This window comes from Nicotiana attenuata, unplaced genomic scaffold (assembly GCF_001879085.1).
Source record: "Nicotiana attenuata strain UT unplaced genomic scaffold, NIATTr2, whole genome shotgun sequence".
In the NCBI taxonomy this organism is placed as follows: Eukaryota; Viridiplantae; Streptophyta; class Magnoliopsida; order Solanales; family Solanaceae; genus Nicotiana; species Nicotiana attenuata.
The window spans coordinates 112141-125420 of NW_017670520.1; the positions used below are offsets into that span (position 1 = coordinate 112141).

The following is a 13280-nucleotide window of genomic DNA, read 5'->3' on the forward strand; positions in this document are numbered from 1 at the left end:
GCCTATAGCCTAAGCATTTCAACACATAATTGTATTTTTCATACTTCTCTAAATTTTCAAGAATGGTACATTACATCACATTGAGGCACATCCTTCACGTATATGTGTAGATAATTGCAAATCAATTAACGCGCAATGACAATCAATACATTAACCAATTCAAATCTTACCACACTTTCATAAACGCCCACTGAGCTCAATTTCTAATAAAAGGGGGTTTTAGCCATACATACCTCAATATAGCTTCCCTTACTCTTTACAAATTTCCGGAACTCTTATCTCTTCGATCTATTATGAAAGAATTACAAATTAATCCGAGAATTAGAGACGAGGTTGAGATTCTAGCTTGGTTCGAGCATAATATCAAACACTAAAGGTGCATTATGATCTTAGGCCCCTTTTGAGAGAAATTTCTATCCTTTTATACCCCAATTGCTCCCTTTTTAGTTTACTAGCTCCCAATACCCTAAGTTTTGATATGCATGCAAGGAATTAATTCTTATACCCATGAACTACATTACTAATGACCTTTTATAGCTGAGTGTAGAAATAATAACTGAGGTGACGAAGCCTTACCTCTTGAGATGAAAATTTAGTTGCCTTTGCTTGATTATTTTCAAGGATTTAACAAGGTTTCATGGAGTAATTTGATGGGGAGAAATTTCTCTCACTTAGACCCCTCTCTCTCACTCTAGAAATGTCCAGAAAAATTCTCAAAATGAGCTATAATACCGAATATAATGATAGGGGCGTCGGGTTAAGAATTAGAAAATTAGAGCACCGAGTCGGATCTGCGATCGCAAAATGGAAATGCGGGCTGCAGATTGGACCACAAAAAGATCCCCAAAATCAGAACACTCTGCTTGGGTATGCGATGGAAATGCGGTCTGCATACCCGTTCTGCGGTCGCATTACACACCGCAAAACTGACCTTCACAAGATCCTAAGGAAATTATGCGATGACTATGCGGTCCGCATATCGGTTATGCGATTGCATAATGGACCACATTTTTAACCTCAAATTAGCTAACACCCTGACTCACTCTGCGGCAGAAATGCGGTCCGCATACCTGGTATGCGACCGCATTCTAGACCGCATATTTGTACTTTTCTGGAAAACTTTGATTCTTGGTTTTTAAATGCATAGATCAGCTCAAAGAGTCCGAACCGCGTAATTGATTGAAGCATATTTGGTATCATTATTTTATTTGACTAATTGTCATATTTGGGCTTCATGCCAATTATTTGAACCCTTCGGGGATTGCTATCACTGTTTTTTCACTATTTTGACATATTACTTGAACTCAGTCCTATTGTTTAATATTGTTTTACAAACTCAGCCACTTTTACTCCGATTTGAAACTTAAATGAAATTTCTAATGATATTTTGGGCTGAGAACTACTATTTTATTATGGCCCGAGGGGCTTATGTGATAATCTGGACTGAGTATGGATCGGGCTGCGCGCCGCAGCAGTATCATATTGATATTGATACCAGGCCGAGGGCCTAGCTGATGCCACGAGATGGCTTGATATTGCGCTTGGACCGTAAGGGGCCCCTCCCGGAGTCTGCACACCCCCAGTGAGCGCCGTAGACGATAATAGATCGGGCTGTACACCGCAGCGGGTACTAGAGAGTACCGTACTATGTGCTGCATTCCTTTATTTAGCTATCATTTATTTGCTTATCTGTTGTAGATTTTCCATGTTTCTACTTCACTGGTTTATTGATTTCATGCTACTTGGTTTAAATTGCCGTATTATAGATTACAATGTGTTTATCCATGATTTCTTATTCTCAGCCTTTATTTATGTTTATTACTCACTCGGTCGGAGTACTCATATTACTCCCTGCACCTTGCGTGCAGATCCAGGTGCATCTGAGGCTGAGTGAGGATTTTTTGTTGAGCAACGCATATCTGGGAGCATCGAGGTAGCTGCATGGCGTCCGCAACCCTGATCTCTCTCTCTTCTATCCTTGTTTTTATTTCGTATCTCCCAGGTGGATGCCTCAGGAGGCTGACCTCTCCACTGGACAAGAACAGAAGGGAAACTCTTCGACCTCAACTGACGAATCTGTCGGTCTAGAATAGTTACCGGCTCCTCCTCATAAGATAAGTCCTTGTCTAACTGGACAGTGCTGAAATATAACACGTGGCCTGGATCGCCGTGATACCTCCGAAGCATGGACACATGAAACACTGGATGCACAGCTGATAAGCTCGATGGCAATGCAAGTCTATAGGCCACCTCTCCCACTCGATCAAGAATCCCAAACGAACCAATGAACCTAGGGCTAAGCTTGCCCCTTCTTCCCAAATCTCATCACGCCCTTCATAGGCGACACTCGGAGCAATACCCGCTCACTTACCATAAAAGCCACATCTCGAACCTTGCGGTCTGCATAACTCTTTTGCCTGGACTGAGCTGAACGAAGCCTATCCTGAATGATCCTGACCTTGTCCAAGGCCTCCTGAACCAGATCTGTACCCAACAACAGAGCCTCTCCCAGCTCAAATCATCCAATCGGAGATCGACACCGCCTACCATATAAAGCTTCATAAAGAGCCATCTGAAAGCTTGACTGGTAACTATTGTTGTAGGCAAACTCTGCTAAGGGCAAAAACTGATCCCACGAACCTCCAATGTCAATAACACAGGCTCAGAGCATATCCTCCAAGATCTGAATAGCCCGCTCGGACTGTCCGTCCGTCTGGGGATGAAATGCTGTGCTCAACTCAACTCGCGTGCCCAACTCTCGCTGAATTGCTCTCCAGAAGCGCGAGGTAAACTGCGTACCCCAGTCCAAAATGATAGATGCGGGCATACCATGAAGATGAACAATCTCCCGAATGTAGATCTCAGCTAACCTCTCAGAAGAATAGGAGACTGCCACAAGAATGAAATGCCCTGACTTCCTACTCAAAGCATCGGCCACCACATTGGCCTCTCTCGGATGATTTAAAATGGTGATATCATAATCCTTCAACAACTCCAACCACCTTCTCTACCTCAAATTCAACTCTCTTTGCTTGAACAAATACTGAAAACTCTTGTGATCCATGAACACCTCACATGCCACGCCACACAGATAATGCCTCCAAATCTTCAATGCGTGAACCATGGCTGCCAACTCCAAATCATGAACCGGATAGTTCTTCTCATGAATCTTCAACTTCCGCGAAGCATAGGCAATGACTTTGCCGTCCTGCATCAACACTGCTCCAAGCCCAACACGGGAAGCATCACAATAGACTGTATAAGGCCCTGAACCTGTGGGCAAAACCAACACTGGTGCCGTAGTCAGAGCTGTCTTGAGCTTCTGAAAGCTTGCCTCACACTCATCCGACCATCTGAACTGGGCACCCTTCTGGGTCAATCTGGTCATCGGGGCTACAATAGATGAAAACCCCTCCACGAACCGACGATAGTAGCCTGCCAATCCCCAAGCAACTCCAAATCTCTGTAGCTGATGCTGGTCTAAGCCAGTTCTTGACTGCCTCAATCTCCTTCGGATCAACCTGAATACCCTCTGCTGACACCACATGACCCAAAAATGCAACTGAACTCAACCAGAATTCACACTTCGAGAACTTAGCATATAACTGACTATCCCTCAAAGTCTGAAGAACCACTCTAAGATGTTGCTCGTGCTCCTCTCGGTTATGGGAATATATCAAAATATCATCATGAAGACTATCACGAACGAATCCAAATAAGGCCTGAACACTCGGTTCATCAAATCCATAAAAGATGTTGGGGCATTTGTCAACCCGAATGACATGACCAAGAACTCATAATGCCCGTACCGAGTGCGGAAAGCTGTCTTAGGGATATCGGACGCCCTAATCCTCAACTGATGGCAGCCAGATCTCAAGTCAATGTTTGAAAATACCTTGGCACCCCGAAGCTGATCAAACCAATCATCAATCCTCGGCAATGGATACTTATTCTTGATTGTAACCTTGTTCAATTGCCGATAATCAATACACATTCTCATTGAACCATCTTTTTCTTAACAAACAACACCGGCGCACCCCAAGGCGAAACACTAGGTCAAATGAAACCCTACTCAAGCAAGTCTTGCAACTGCTCCAACTCTTTCAACTCAGGCGGGGCCACACGATACGGCGGGATTGAAATGGGCTGAGTACCCGAAGCCAAATCAATGTAAAAGTCAATATCCCTGTCGGGTGGCAGGTCTGAAGGGAAAACCTCAGGAAACTCACGAACAACGGGCACAGAATCAATAGAAGAAACCTCAGCACTAGAATCACGAACATATGCCAAATATGCCAAACACCCCTTTTTGACCATACGCCGAGCCTTCACATAAGAGATAACCCTACGGGTACAATGACCTGGAGTCCCTCTCCACTCTAAACGAGGCAAACCCGGTAAAGCTAAGGTCACAGTCTTTGCATGATAGTCCAAGATAGCATGGTAAGGTGATAACCAGTCCATCTCCATTATAACACTGAATTCATCCATGTCCAAAAGAAGCAAATCTACACGAGTCTCAAAACCTCCAATCACCCCTATACATGAACAATGGAAACGATCCACCATAATAGAATAACTAGGCATGACCGGATACGGCGGAAAATAAAATCGAAGCTTCTCTACCACAAAACAGAAAAATACCTGCACCTCCACCTCTAATACCTTTACTCCACCTCTAGCATCTCTACCTCCACCTATAATACCTCTCTCTGAGTGATGTGGAGAAACTCCTCCAGAAATAGCTGCGTGAACTGCTCCAAAGTCAAAGCTGGTGACCTAACTGGTATAGCCAATCAATAACCTCTCCAGCAGGTCTTGGCAGATCCAGACAAGCGAAAGGTAGCTAAATCGACCCCATTGGTCTCCATGATCCCCATGTTCCTGAGAACCTCGTGATAGCTGTCTAGATAATCCTGGGGATCCTCAGTAGATGCACCGCTGAATGTAGTAGTGAAGAGCTTGGTGAAACTTATCCAACCTCCACAAAGCCTCCGAAGACGTAGCTGATCTATCAATGGTTTGTGCTGCTGCTCAACTGAAGAAGCGGTACATGACCTCGCCATTCGCGAAGGGACAAGAGTAGAGGTTTCAATTTAGCATTTGAGAAACAAAACCGCATGACAGGAAAGAACAAGATGTGAAGTTTTCCTAACTCCGTAGCCTCTAGGGGATAAATACAGACGTCTCCGTACCGATCCCTCAGACTCTACTGAGCTTGTCCGTGAATTGTGAGACCTGTATAACCTAGAGCTCTGATACCAACTTGTCACGACCCGGATTTCCCCACCCTCGGGGATCGTGATGGCGCCTACTCGTAGAAGCTAGGCAAGCCACAAATCATAAACTCCTACCTACTTTATTTTAAATCCTTTTATCTATCATAACAATAAGCATTAAATATTTAAATGATAGCGGAATATGAAATCAAAACGGAAGACTTAAATTAAATAAGCTGAACAATAATGCGGAATTCAACATGTGCCTCTATCCAAGAACTGGTGTCACATCATCCACGGACTACTAAGAGTATTAAATACAATCATTTGAAAGAATTATAGCACTGTTCGTCCCGAAAACATGAGATAACAGAATGAAATATATGATAGAGGAGACGTCAGGCCTGCGGACGCGTGCAAGGCTACCTCGGAGTCTCGATGGACTGAAGGTTGGCTCCCGAGCTACTACTACTGTCCGGGACCTGGATCTGTGCAAAAGAGCACAGAGTGTAGTATCAGCACAACCGACCCCATGTGCTGGTAAGTGCCTAGCCCAACCTCGGCGAAGTAGTGACGAGGCTAGGACCAGACTACCAAATAAACTTGTGCAGTTATATAATGTACAACGGAAAGTAAAGCAGGTTAAGCAAGTAAGGATGGGAGGGGGAAACATGCTTCGGGGAATAATAGGTAAAACAGAATATCAAGAGAACCATAAAGGAACCAAAATCCAACCACTAGCAAGAATAAGGAAAACAAAGGCAGATGTCACTTTCTTTTCACATCTTATTGCAGGCGTGCAACCCGATCCCATTTCATTATATCTCGTGGTAGGCGTACCACCCGCTCCCATTTCATTAAATCTCGTGGTAGGCATACCACCCGCTCCAATTTCATTAAATCTCGTGGTAGGCATACCACTCGCTCCCATTTCATTAGATCTCGTGGTAGGCGTACCACCCGCTCCCATTTCATTAAATCTCAGTTCTTCCAGATGAAATTTACTCCAACAAACGCAACAAATAATACGAAATCATAAGACAACAAGTACACAATAATTATGACTCACTGAGGAAAACAAGTAATGACAAGTAGCAATTAATTATGGACTTTAAGGAGCAAATAGGCAATTTAATATTTAGTATGCTAAATGTCAAGTAGCAATTATAGCATAAATTCAAGGCATAATGTTGTGCAAGGATACCTAGAGCCAATAATAACAAGTAATACAATAAAGGAAAATGCCAACATAAAGAATCACAGTAATAGTGGAATAAGACAATTAATGCACTGGAACTGATAACAACAAGAAAATCAGTAAATAAAAGTAAAGGACAACATAACTCAATTATCAGCAAGAATCAGGAAAATCAAAGACAAGTGCATGGCATCATCCTTCGTGCTTTTACTCTCGTCCTCAGCAAGTAATAACATAATGAAAACGTGCACGGCATCACCCTTCGTGCTTTTACTCTCTTTCCTCACCAAAGCAATTAGAATAATAAAATGTGCACGGCATAATCCTTCGTGCTTTTACTCTCTTTCCTCACATATAATCAATATAATTGGCACGGAATGGTACATCGTGCGGCACAGCGTCACCCTTCGTGCTTTACACTCTTTCCTCACAATACCAAACAATGCACGGCATCACCCTTCGTGCTTTAACACTCTTCCTCACCCAAACAACAATCACAAACAAGGGCAAGGGAAATAAACAAGAACATATAGGAATCCCGGCAAGGGAACAACGATTTAACAATTAAATCCCGGCAAGGGAGCAACAAGTAAATAATTAAATCCCGGCAAGGGAACAAGAATTAAATAATCCAATCCCAGCAAGGGAACATTTCAATAACTCTTTCCCTATCTTTCACTTGTACTTCATAACTCACTTTACCACTTGAGCCAATGCTCCAAAGGGTTCAATCATCTCATATACTTTCACAAATTCATAATATAACTCGAGCCAATGCTCCAAAATGTTCAAAGGTCTCAATTCCTTCCACAAACTTTTCACAACAAATAGAAATCATGAAAATCACAACATAAGACTCACGGTCATACTTGACGCCAACGTATAGATACTCGTCACCATGCCTATACGTCGTACTCAACAATTATCACATAGCAAATAGGACTCAACTCCGAATCCCTCAAGCTAAGGTTAGACCAAACACTTACCTCGATGCCTTGAACACAACTCAAGCCTCAATTATAGCTTTCCCCTTGATTCCACCGCCAATTCGCTCGTATCTAATCACAAATTACTTGATTACATCAATAAACACTAAATGAATCAACCCCAATGCATGAAAATGAGTTTTCCACAGTTTTACCCAAAAAGTCAAAAATCGCCCCGGGCCCACGTGGTCAAAACCCGAGGTTCGAACCAAAACCCGATTACCCATTCCCCCACGAACTCAAATATATAATTTGTTTTGAAATCGGACCTCAAATTGAGGTCCAAAACCCCAATTTTTTGAAAAACCTAGGTTCCACCCAAAACACCCAATTTCCCCCATGTAAATCTTTGATTTTAGGTTGAAATCATGTTAAAAGATGTCAATGATTGAAAGAAATGAGTAAAAACTAACTTACAATTGGTTTGGAAGAAGACTTGTTCTTGAAAAATCGCCTAAGTGTGTTTGGGTTTGAGAAAATATGAAAAATGGGGTTCAAAATCGTTTAAGTGTAAAAATTGCAGGTCTCAGTTATGGGAAATGCGAACAGGGGTTCGCAATTGCGAACCCCGACCTGTTGATGTGGGAATTGCGAAGATATAGTTCGCATTTGCGAACACTGACAGAATCCTTGACTTTCGCATTTGCGAGAGTCTGGCCGCAATTGCGAATTCGCTTTTGCGATGGTGAGGTCGCATTTGCGACTCAGGCTGCCAGCCCCCTCCTTCGCATTTGCGAGTGGTTTGTCGCACTTGCAGGCTCGCAATTGTGAGCCTGGCTTCGCAAATGCGAAGCCTGCAGGTCAGTTAATACCAGAAAATTTTAAGTCCAAAAATGCAACTCGTGGCCTATCCAAACCTCACCCGAGCCCTCGGGGCTCCAAACCAAATATACACACAACCTCAAAAATATCCTACGGACTTATTCATGCGATCAAATCGCCAAAATAACATCATAAACATCGGATTAAACCTCAAAATCCATGAATTCTTTCAAACTTCATAAAACATCAAATTTTCCAATTTAGGTCTGAACCACGTCAAACGACGTTCGTTTTTCACCAAATTTCACAGAAACATCTTTAATCATACATAAGACCTGTACCGGGCGCCAGAACCAAAATACGGGCCCGATACTAACATGTTTTAATCAAATTTCATTTCCAATTTTCTTAAACAATTTCAGAAAATAATATCTTTCAAAAATTCATTTCTCGGGCTTGGGACCTCGGAATTCGATCCGGGAATACACCCAAGTCCCATATTTTCCTACGGACCCTCCGGGACCGCCAAATCACGGGTCCGGGTCCGTTTACCCAAAACGTTAACCAAGGTCAAATTTATTCATTTTAACATCAAAACTTAGCAATTTTCATAGAATTTCATATTTATGCTTTCCAGCTACGCGCACGCAAATCGAGGCGACTCTAAATGAGGTTTTCAAGGTCTCAAAGTGATAGAATTTAATAAAAAGCAGGTGATGACCCTTTGGGTCGTCACAGGAACTAGAGCTATTAATTATGATGCTCACTTGACTTAAATTAACAATATACTCTACATCTGAGTTGGGTCTGTTTTAATTTATTTGAGTGAATAATCTGGCATTACATATGTATGTTGCATGACATAGTTCTTTTTCCATCGAAATTGCTATTCAAGATGCATGAATACATATATGTGTAGTGTGTTTAAAATTTTCGTATTAAATAGTTATATACAATTGACTGAAAATAATAGTATACTATCCATCTGAGTTGGTTTTATCTATTTTTGGATTGTATAATTCTTGCATTATATAATATACTTGCATGAATAATTCTTTTCCCGTCGAAATTTATTATTCGAAATGCATGTATGTATATAAATATTGAATGCAGTCTGAATCTTTGTTTTGACTTATTATGATCTATTTAATATTTTTATCTCAACTCCACAATGACTTTATGCAATTTGTCGTATTACTTGTTAAAATTTTCTTTTAGTGATAAGACATTAATTTAAAGGATGCAATATATGCACCTTTTGTTAGAAGGAATTTAATTTCGATTTCTGGGCAAAATAAGAGATGGATATTTGTTTATTATTCGAATAACTCTTGAGTTATTGAGCTTTATAAACATTTCAGCTCTTGTGGTACATGAATGCATGACCTTATTATTGTATATTAATGTCTCTCCTGAACAGAACAATATTAGTCTACCTCACAAGAGAATATGTTCTTCAAGATTGAGTAAAACTTATTTGTGCACTTTTGTCTAAGTCATATTAATCTGGATAGGATTTCAAGTTGGTCAAGGATAGACCTTAATGTTCACTGAAAGTAGAGGCACTACCAACTTGTGGATCATGTTTGGAAGGAAATTTAACTAAAGGATGTTTCCTTTCAAAAGGAATAAAGCTAATGACAAGCTAGAATGAATCTCTTCTGATTTGTATGGTTAAATGAACATACTGGTAAGAGATAGTTTTGAATATTTTTGTGACGTTCTTTACTCAAAATATTAATATATTTATTTGATCACCGTAAGTCTTAATGAATTAAGTAATTCAAGGTTTTTAAGACTTGAAACGAAGAAGCACCAAGGAAATATATTAAGTTACTGCAATTTGATTGTAGTGGCGAGCACCCCTCTAAAGAGTTCTTTTGTTACTTATCAGAATAAGGGATTACATCTCAATTGACTACACCGTAAACTCCATAATAGAGTTGTGTGGTAGAAAGAAGAAATAAGTCTCTTTTGGACATGGATAGATTAATGACGTGTTATTCAGATTTGCCTTATTTATTTTTGGAATATTTCCTAGAAACTGCAAATTACATTCTGAGGACTAAATGTAAGCTCAGTCTGTGGCATGTTCAGATATAGGATTGTCCCACATATGTGCTGAAAGGGAAAACAGATATGTAAGTTGGAACTAAGAATGTACAGGTGCATGTTTATTGAATATCCAAGAAAACGAATGGAGTTTTTTATTGTCCTAAAGGAAATAAGGCAATTGTTAAAGCAAATGCATTTTTCTAGATAAGGACTGTTTAATAAAACATGTTCCTAGAAGTAAACTGTTTTTACAGGAACTGGGCAAAGAATTAACTATATGTTCAAGAACATCAAAACTCACATGTCGGAATTGACGTTCCATTATATTTAAGTGGTGGGAGAACGTTAATAGACATAATTTGCGAGTGGGAGTGATGTTTGAACAATGAACACTATAGTAAGAAATCACTAATATTTGAATGTCGTAAGGTAATGCAGGTAATATTAGTAGTACTTCATCGAAGTGGGAGAATGTTAAAGAAAATCATAGTTCGGTGTACACCCTTGGGATAGTTTCGGTAACAGGATCCGTGAAGAGTTTAATACCAAACTAGATAGTTACGACAAAGCATTACTTGTCAAAGATTGCATCAGAAAATAACTTGGCAAGATTCTTTAACAAAACCTTATTTGGTGAAGACTTTTAATAGTCATGAAAAAGAATTCCTGGGAAAGTTGTAGATGCATGGTTATGAGTCTAAGTCGGAGATTGTTGGGGCATATACTATTAACCATGCATTAGGATATAGTATATTCTAATAATTGTCATGGTTAAAAGTCTAAGTGGGAGATTGTTGGGATATATACTATTAACCATGGGTTTGGTTTAGATATAGTATTTATTATGAAATAATTGTTTATTCAGTTTTAATAAAGTTTTAAATAGATCATATATTAGCCCGTGTCCTTTGCTTATATAGTAGATGATTTAGTGTATAGAGATTAGCTTATACACGGAAGATTAAATCATCAGTTCTTATAAGTATAAAGATTGAGTTCACAATCTAAAGATGGAATTGGACAAACCATCAGGAATAATTGTAGCACAAGATTAAATATAATTTATCTTGATTAGGAAATGGTTTAATTCCAACTTCTTGTGCTAGAACATTTTGTATGTATTGAACGGACCAAGTAAAGATAAGTATTTTATATTGACTTAATAAAATAAACTCTCTAGCCATTAAATGTACTTATACTCTTAATCTTGATATAATTATTATTATTAGTTGTATATATTATTATTGTTTTGATTTATTAAAATGCAAAATTCTTTCGTGGGTTAATATACTTGGTAAATTGGACAATAATAATGTACACTGGCAAAGTAATAGTTAGTTGATGAAATCAACGTCTGGGTTTAGAGATTGATGATACACCTTTATGAAAGCTTATAAGTTTTCATGTGTAAACCCGGCCAGTAGATTTTGTATCCAACACATGAAATAAATTAAGCAAAAGTCTAAAGGAATTAATCAATAAATTAAAATCGTCAGTCATTTAATTTAATTGATTAGTATCTGAATCTTAACATGGGGAGTTAAATAAGATTAAATGGATGAATATCGAAATGGAATAAGGAGTGCAATTACGGATTTTTAGTGGAATAATTCGTAACCAATTATGGTGGATATTAATTTCGAAAAGTATAAATTAATTCCATAATTGGAAGCCTTGTTAATTAAATTCAGTGGTCCCTGTTGTGCCTAAATAATAGGAAATAAAGGAATCTTTTTTCTGGTGTAAAGGAAAACCTAACAGGTTTTGTAAAAGTGTTTTAACCCTTAAAACTTATGCTATAAATACATAAGGTTTTCCCCCTAGAGAAGAGAGAGATGGTGGCCGAATTTCAGCCATATTTTCCTAGAAAAATTTGCTCACACGAAATTACTATTTTCAGAAATTTTTTGGTTAACACAGTAGAAGACCGTGGAACGTTCGGAGATCGTGATCGTGCGGGTGGTGGAGATTTCAACGAGACGATGTGAAATTGAAGGCTCACGTGACTGAAGAACAGTGTTCACGCTTCAAGAGGTAACCCGTGAAATTCCGTTTATACTAGTTGTCTAGATTACATGTGATTTTGATATTGGGATTGGTTCCGCTCATAATAATCCATCAAAAACAAACCACAAACAAAGTGCATGGTAGTACTCCTTAGTGAAAATCAAGCCCGCTCCTTTAAAAGTTAGCAGAGAGAGAGATAACAGCTTCATTAATAGGTTTAAGCATGGAAAGATCCTGACAAAGTCAAAACTTTGTGTAAAATTTGGTGGAGATCTATAATCCCACAAAAGCTTTCCTACCAAAAGGTAAGATGACTATAACAAGCCAAAACTTAACTGCCAAATGCCCAACCCCAATTTTTAAAAACCATTAAACCTTCAGTTAACTCAAATCATTCCAATACTCATAGTCTGTTAGTAGTTCAAGTAGTATAAAATAGCAGCTTAAATATGCAAGAAGAAATAGACTAACATATAAATAAGGGGGGAAAAATGCTATTGTAAATTATTGGATATGAACCAATACCATGCCTGCAAGCGAATGGGAGGGCAATGTTCTGAGCCTCTGTTGTATGCAATATATATTGGTCCTGCATTCCAATTCAACTCTTCAAATAACAATTTTAAATATAACGCACGAATTTAGCAGGAAAAAGTATTTGGAATTAGTACCTCGGGAACGAGGAATTCGTGGACCACGCCACGTTGGCGGTCGAGAACGGTAACTTTATGTGTGGGAACTGAGGGAGAATAGCTGCTACCATTTTGGCCGGCGACAGGAGTTTGAAATTTCGGAGTAGTTTGCGGCGGATTTGATGGAATTCAAAGAGAAGTTGACGGAATTGAGAGAAGATAGTCGACGGAGAAGAGGGGAAGTGCAAGCGCTACAAGGAGGTTGAAGAAGATCCATTGACCGAAGAAGAGGTTTTGTTGTTTGTGTTTCAGGGGCAACTGGATAAAGGTCGGAATAATTAACTAATGATCCTCCAGTGTTCACTATTTGAGCCTTTTAGCGAACACTGTCCCTTTATTCGGAAGTATGTCTATTTTTGTC

General features: G+C 39.4%; 1 protein-coding gene across 1 annotated transcript in view; it reads right to left on the reverse strand.

The window, feature by feature from the left end:
* LOC109240498 (ferredoxin-2-like) overlaps positions 1-13048 on the reverse strand; it is a gene marked incomplete at its 5' end in the record, with an annotated part of 40236 nt that extends 27188 nt beyond the window's left edge. Inside the window, 2 exons of the mRNA XM_019407153.1 lie at positions 12753-12816; positions 12908-13048. Coding sequence (XP_019262698.1) covers positions 12753-12816; positions 12908-13048 — 205 coding nt within the window. The remainder of the gene's footprint in view (positions 1-12752; positions 12817-12907) is intronic.
* Between the last annotated feature and the right edge of the window lie 232 nt (positions 13049-13280).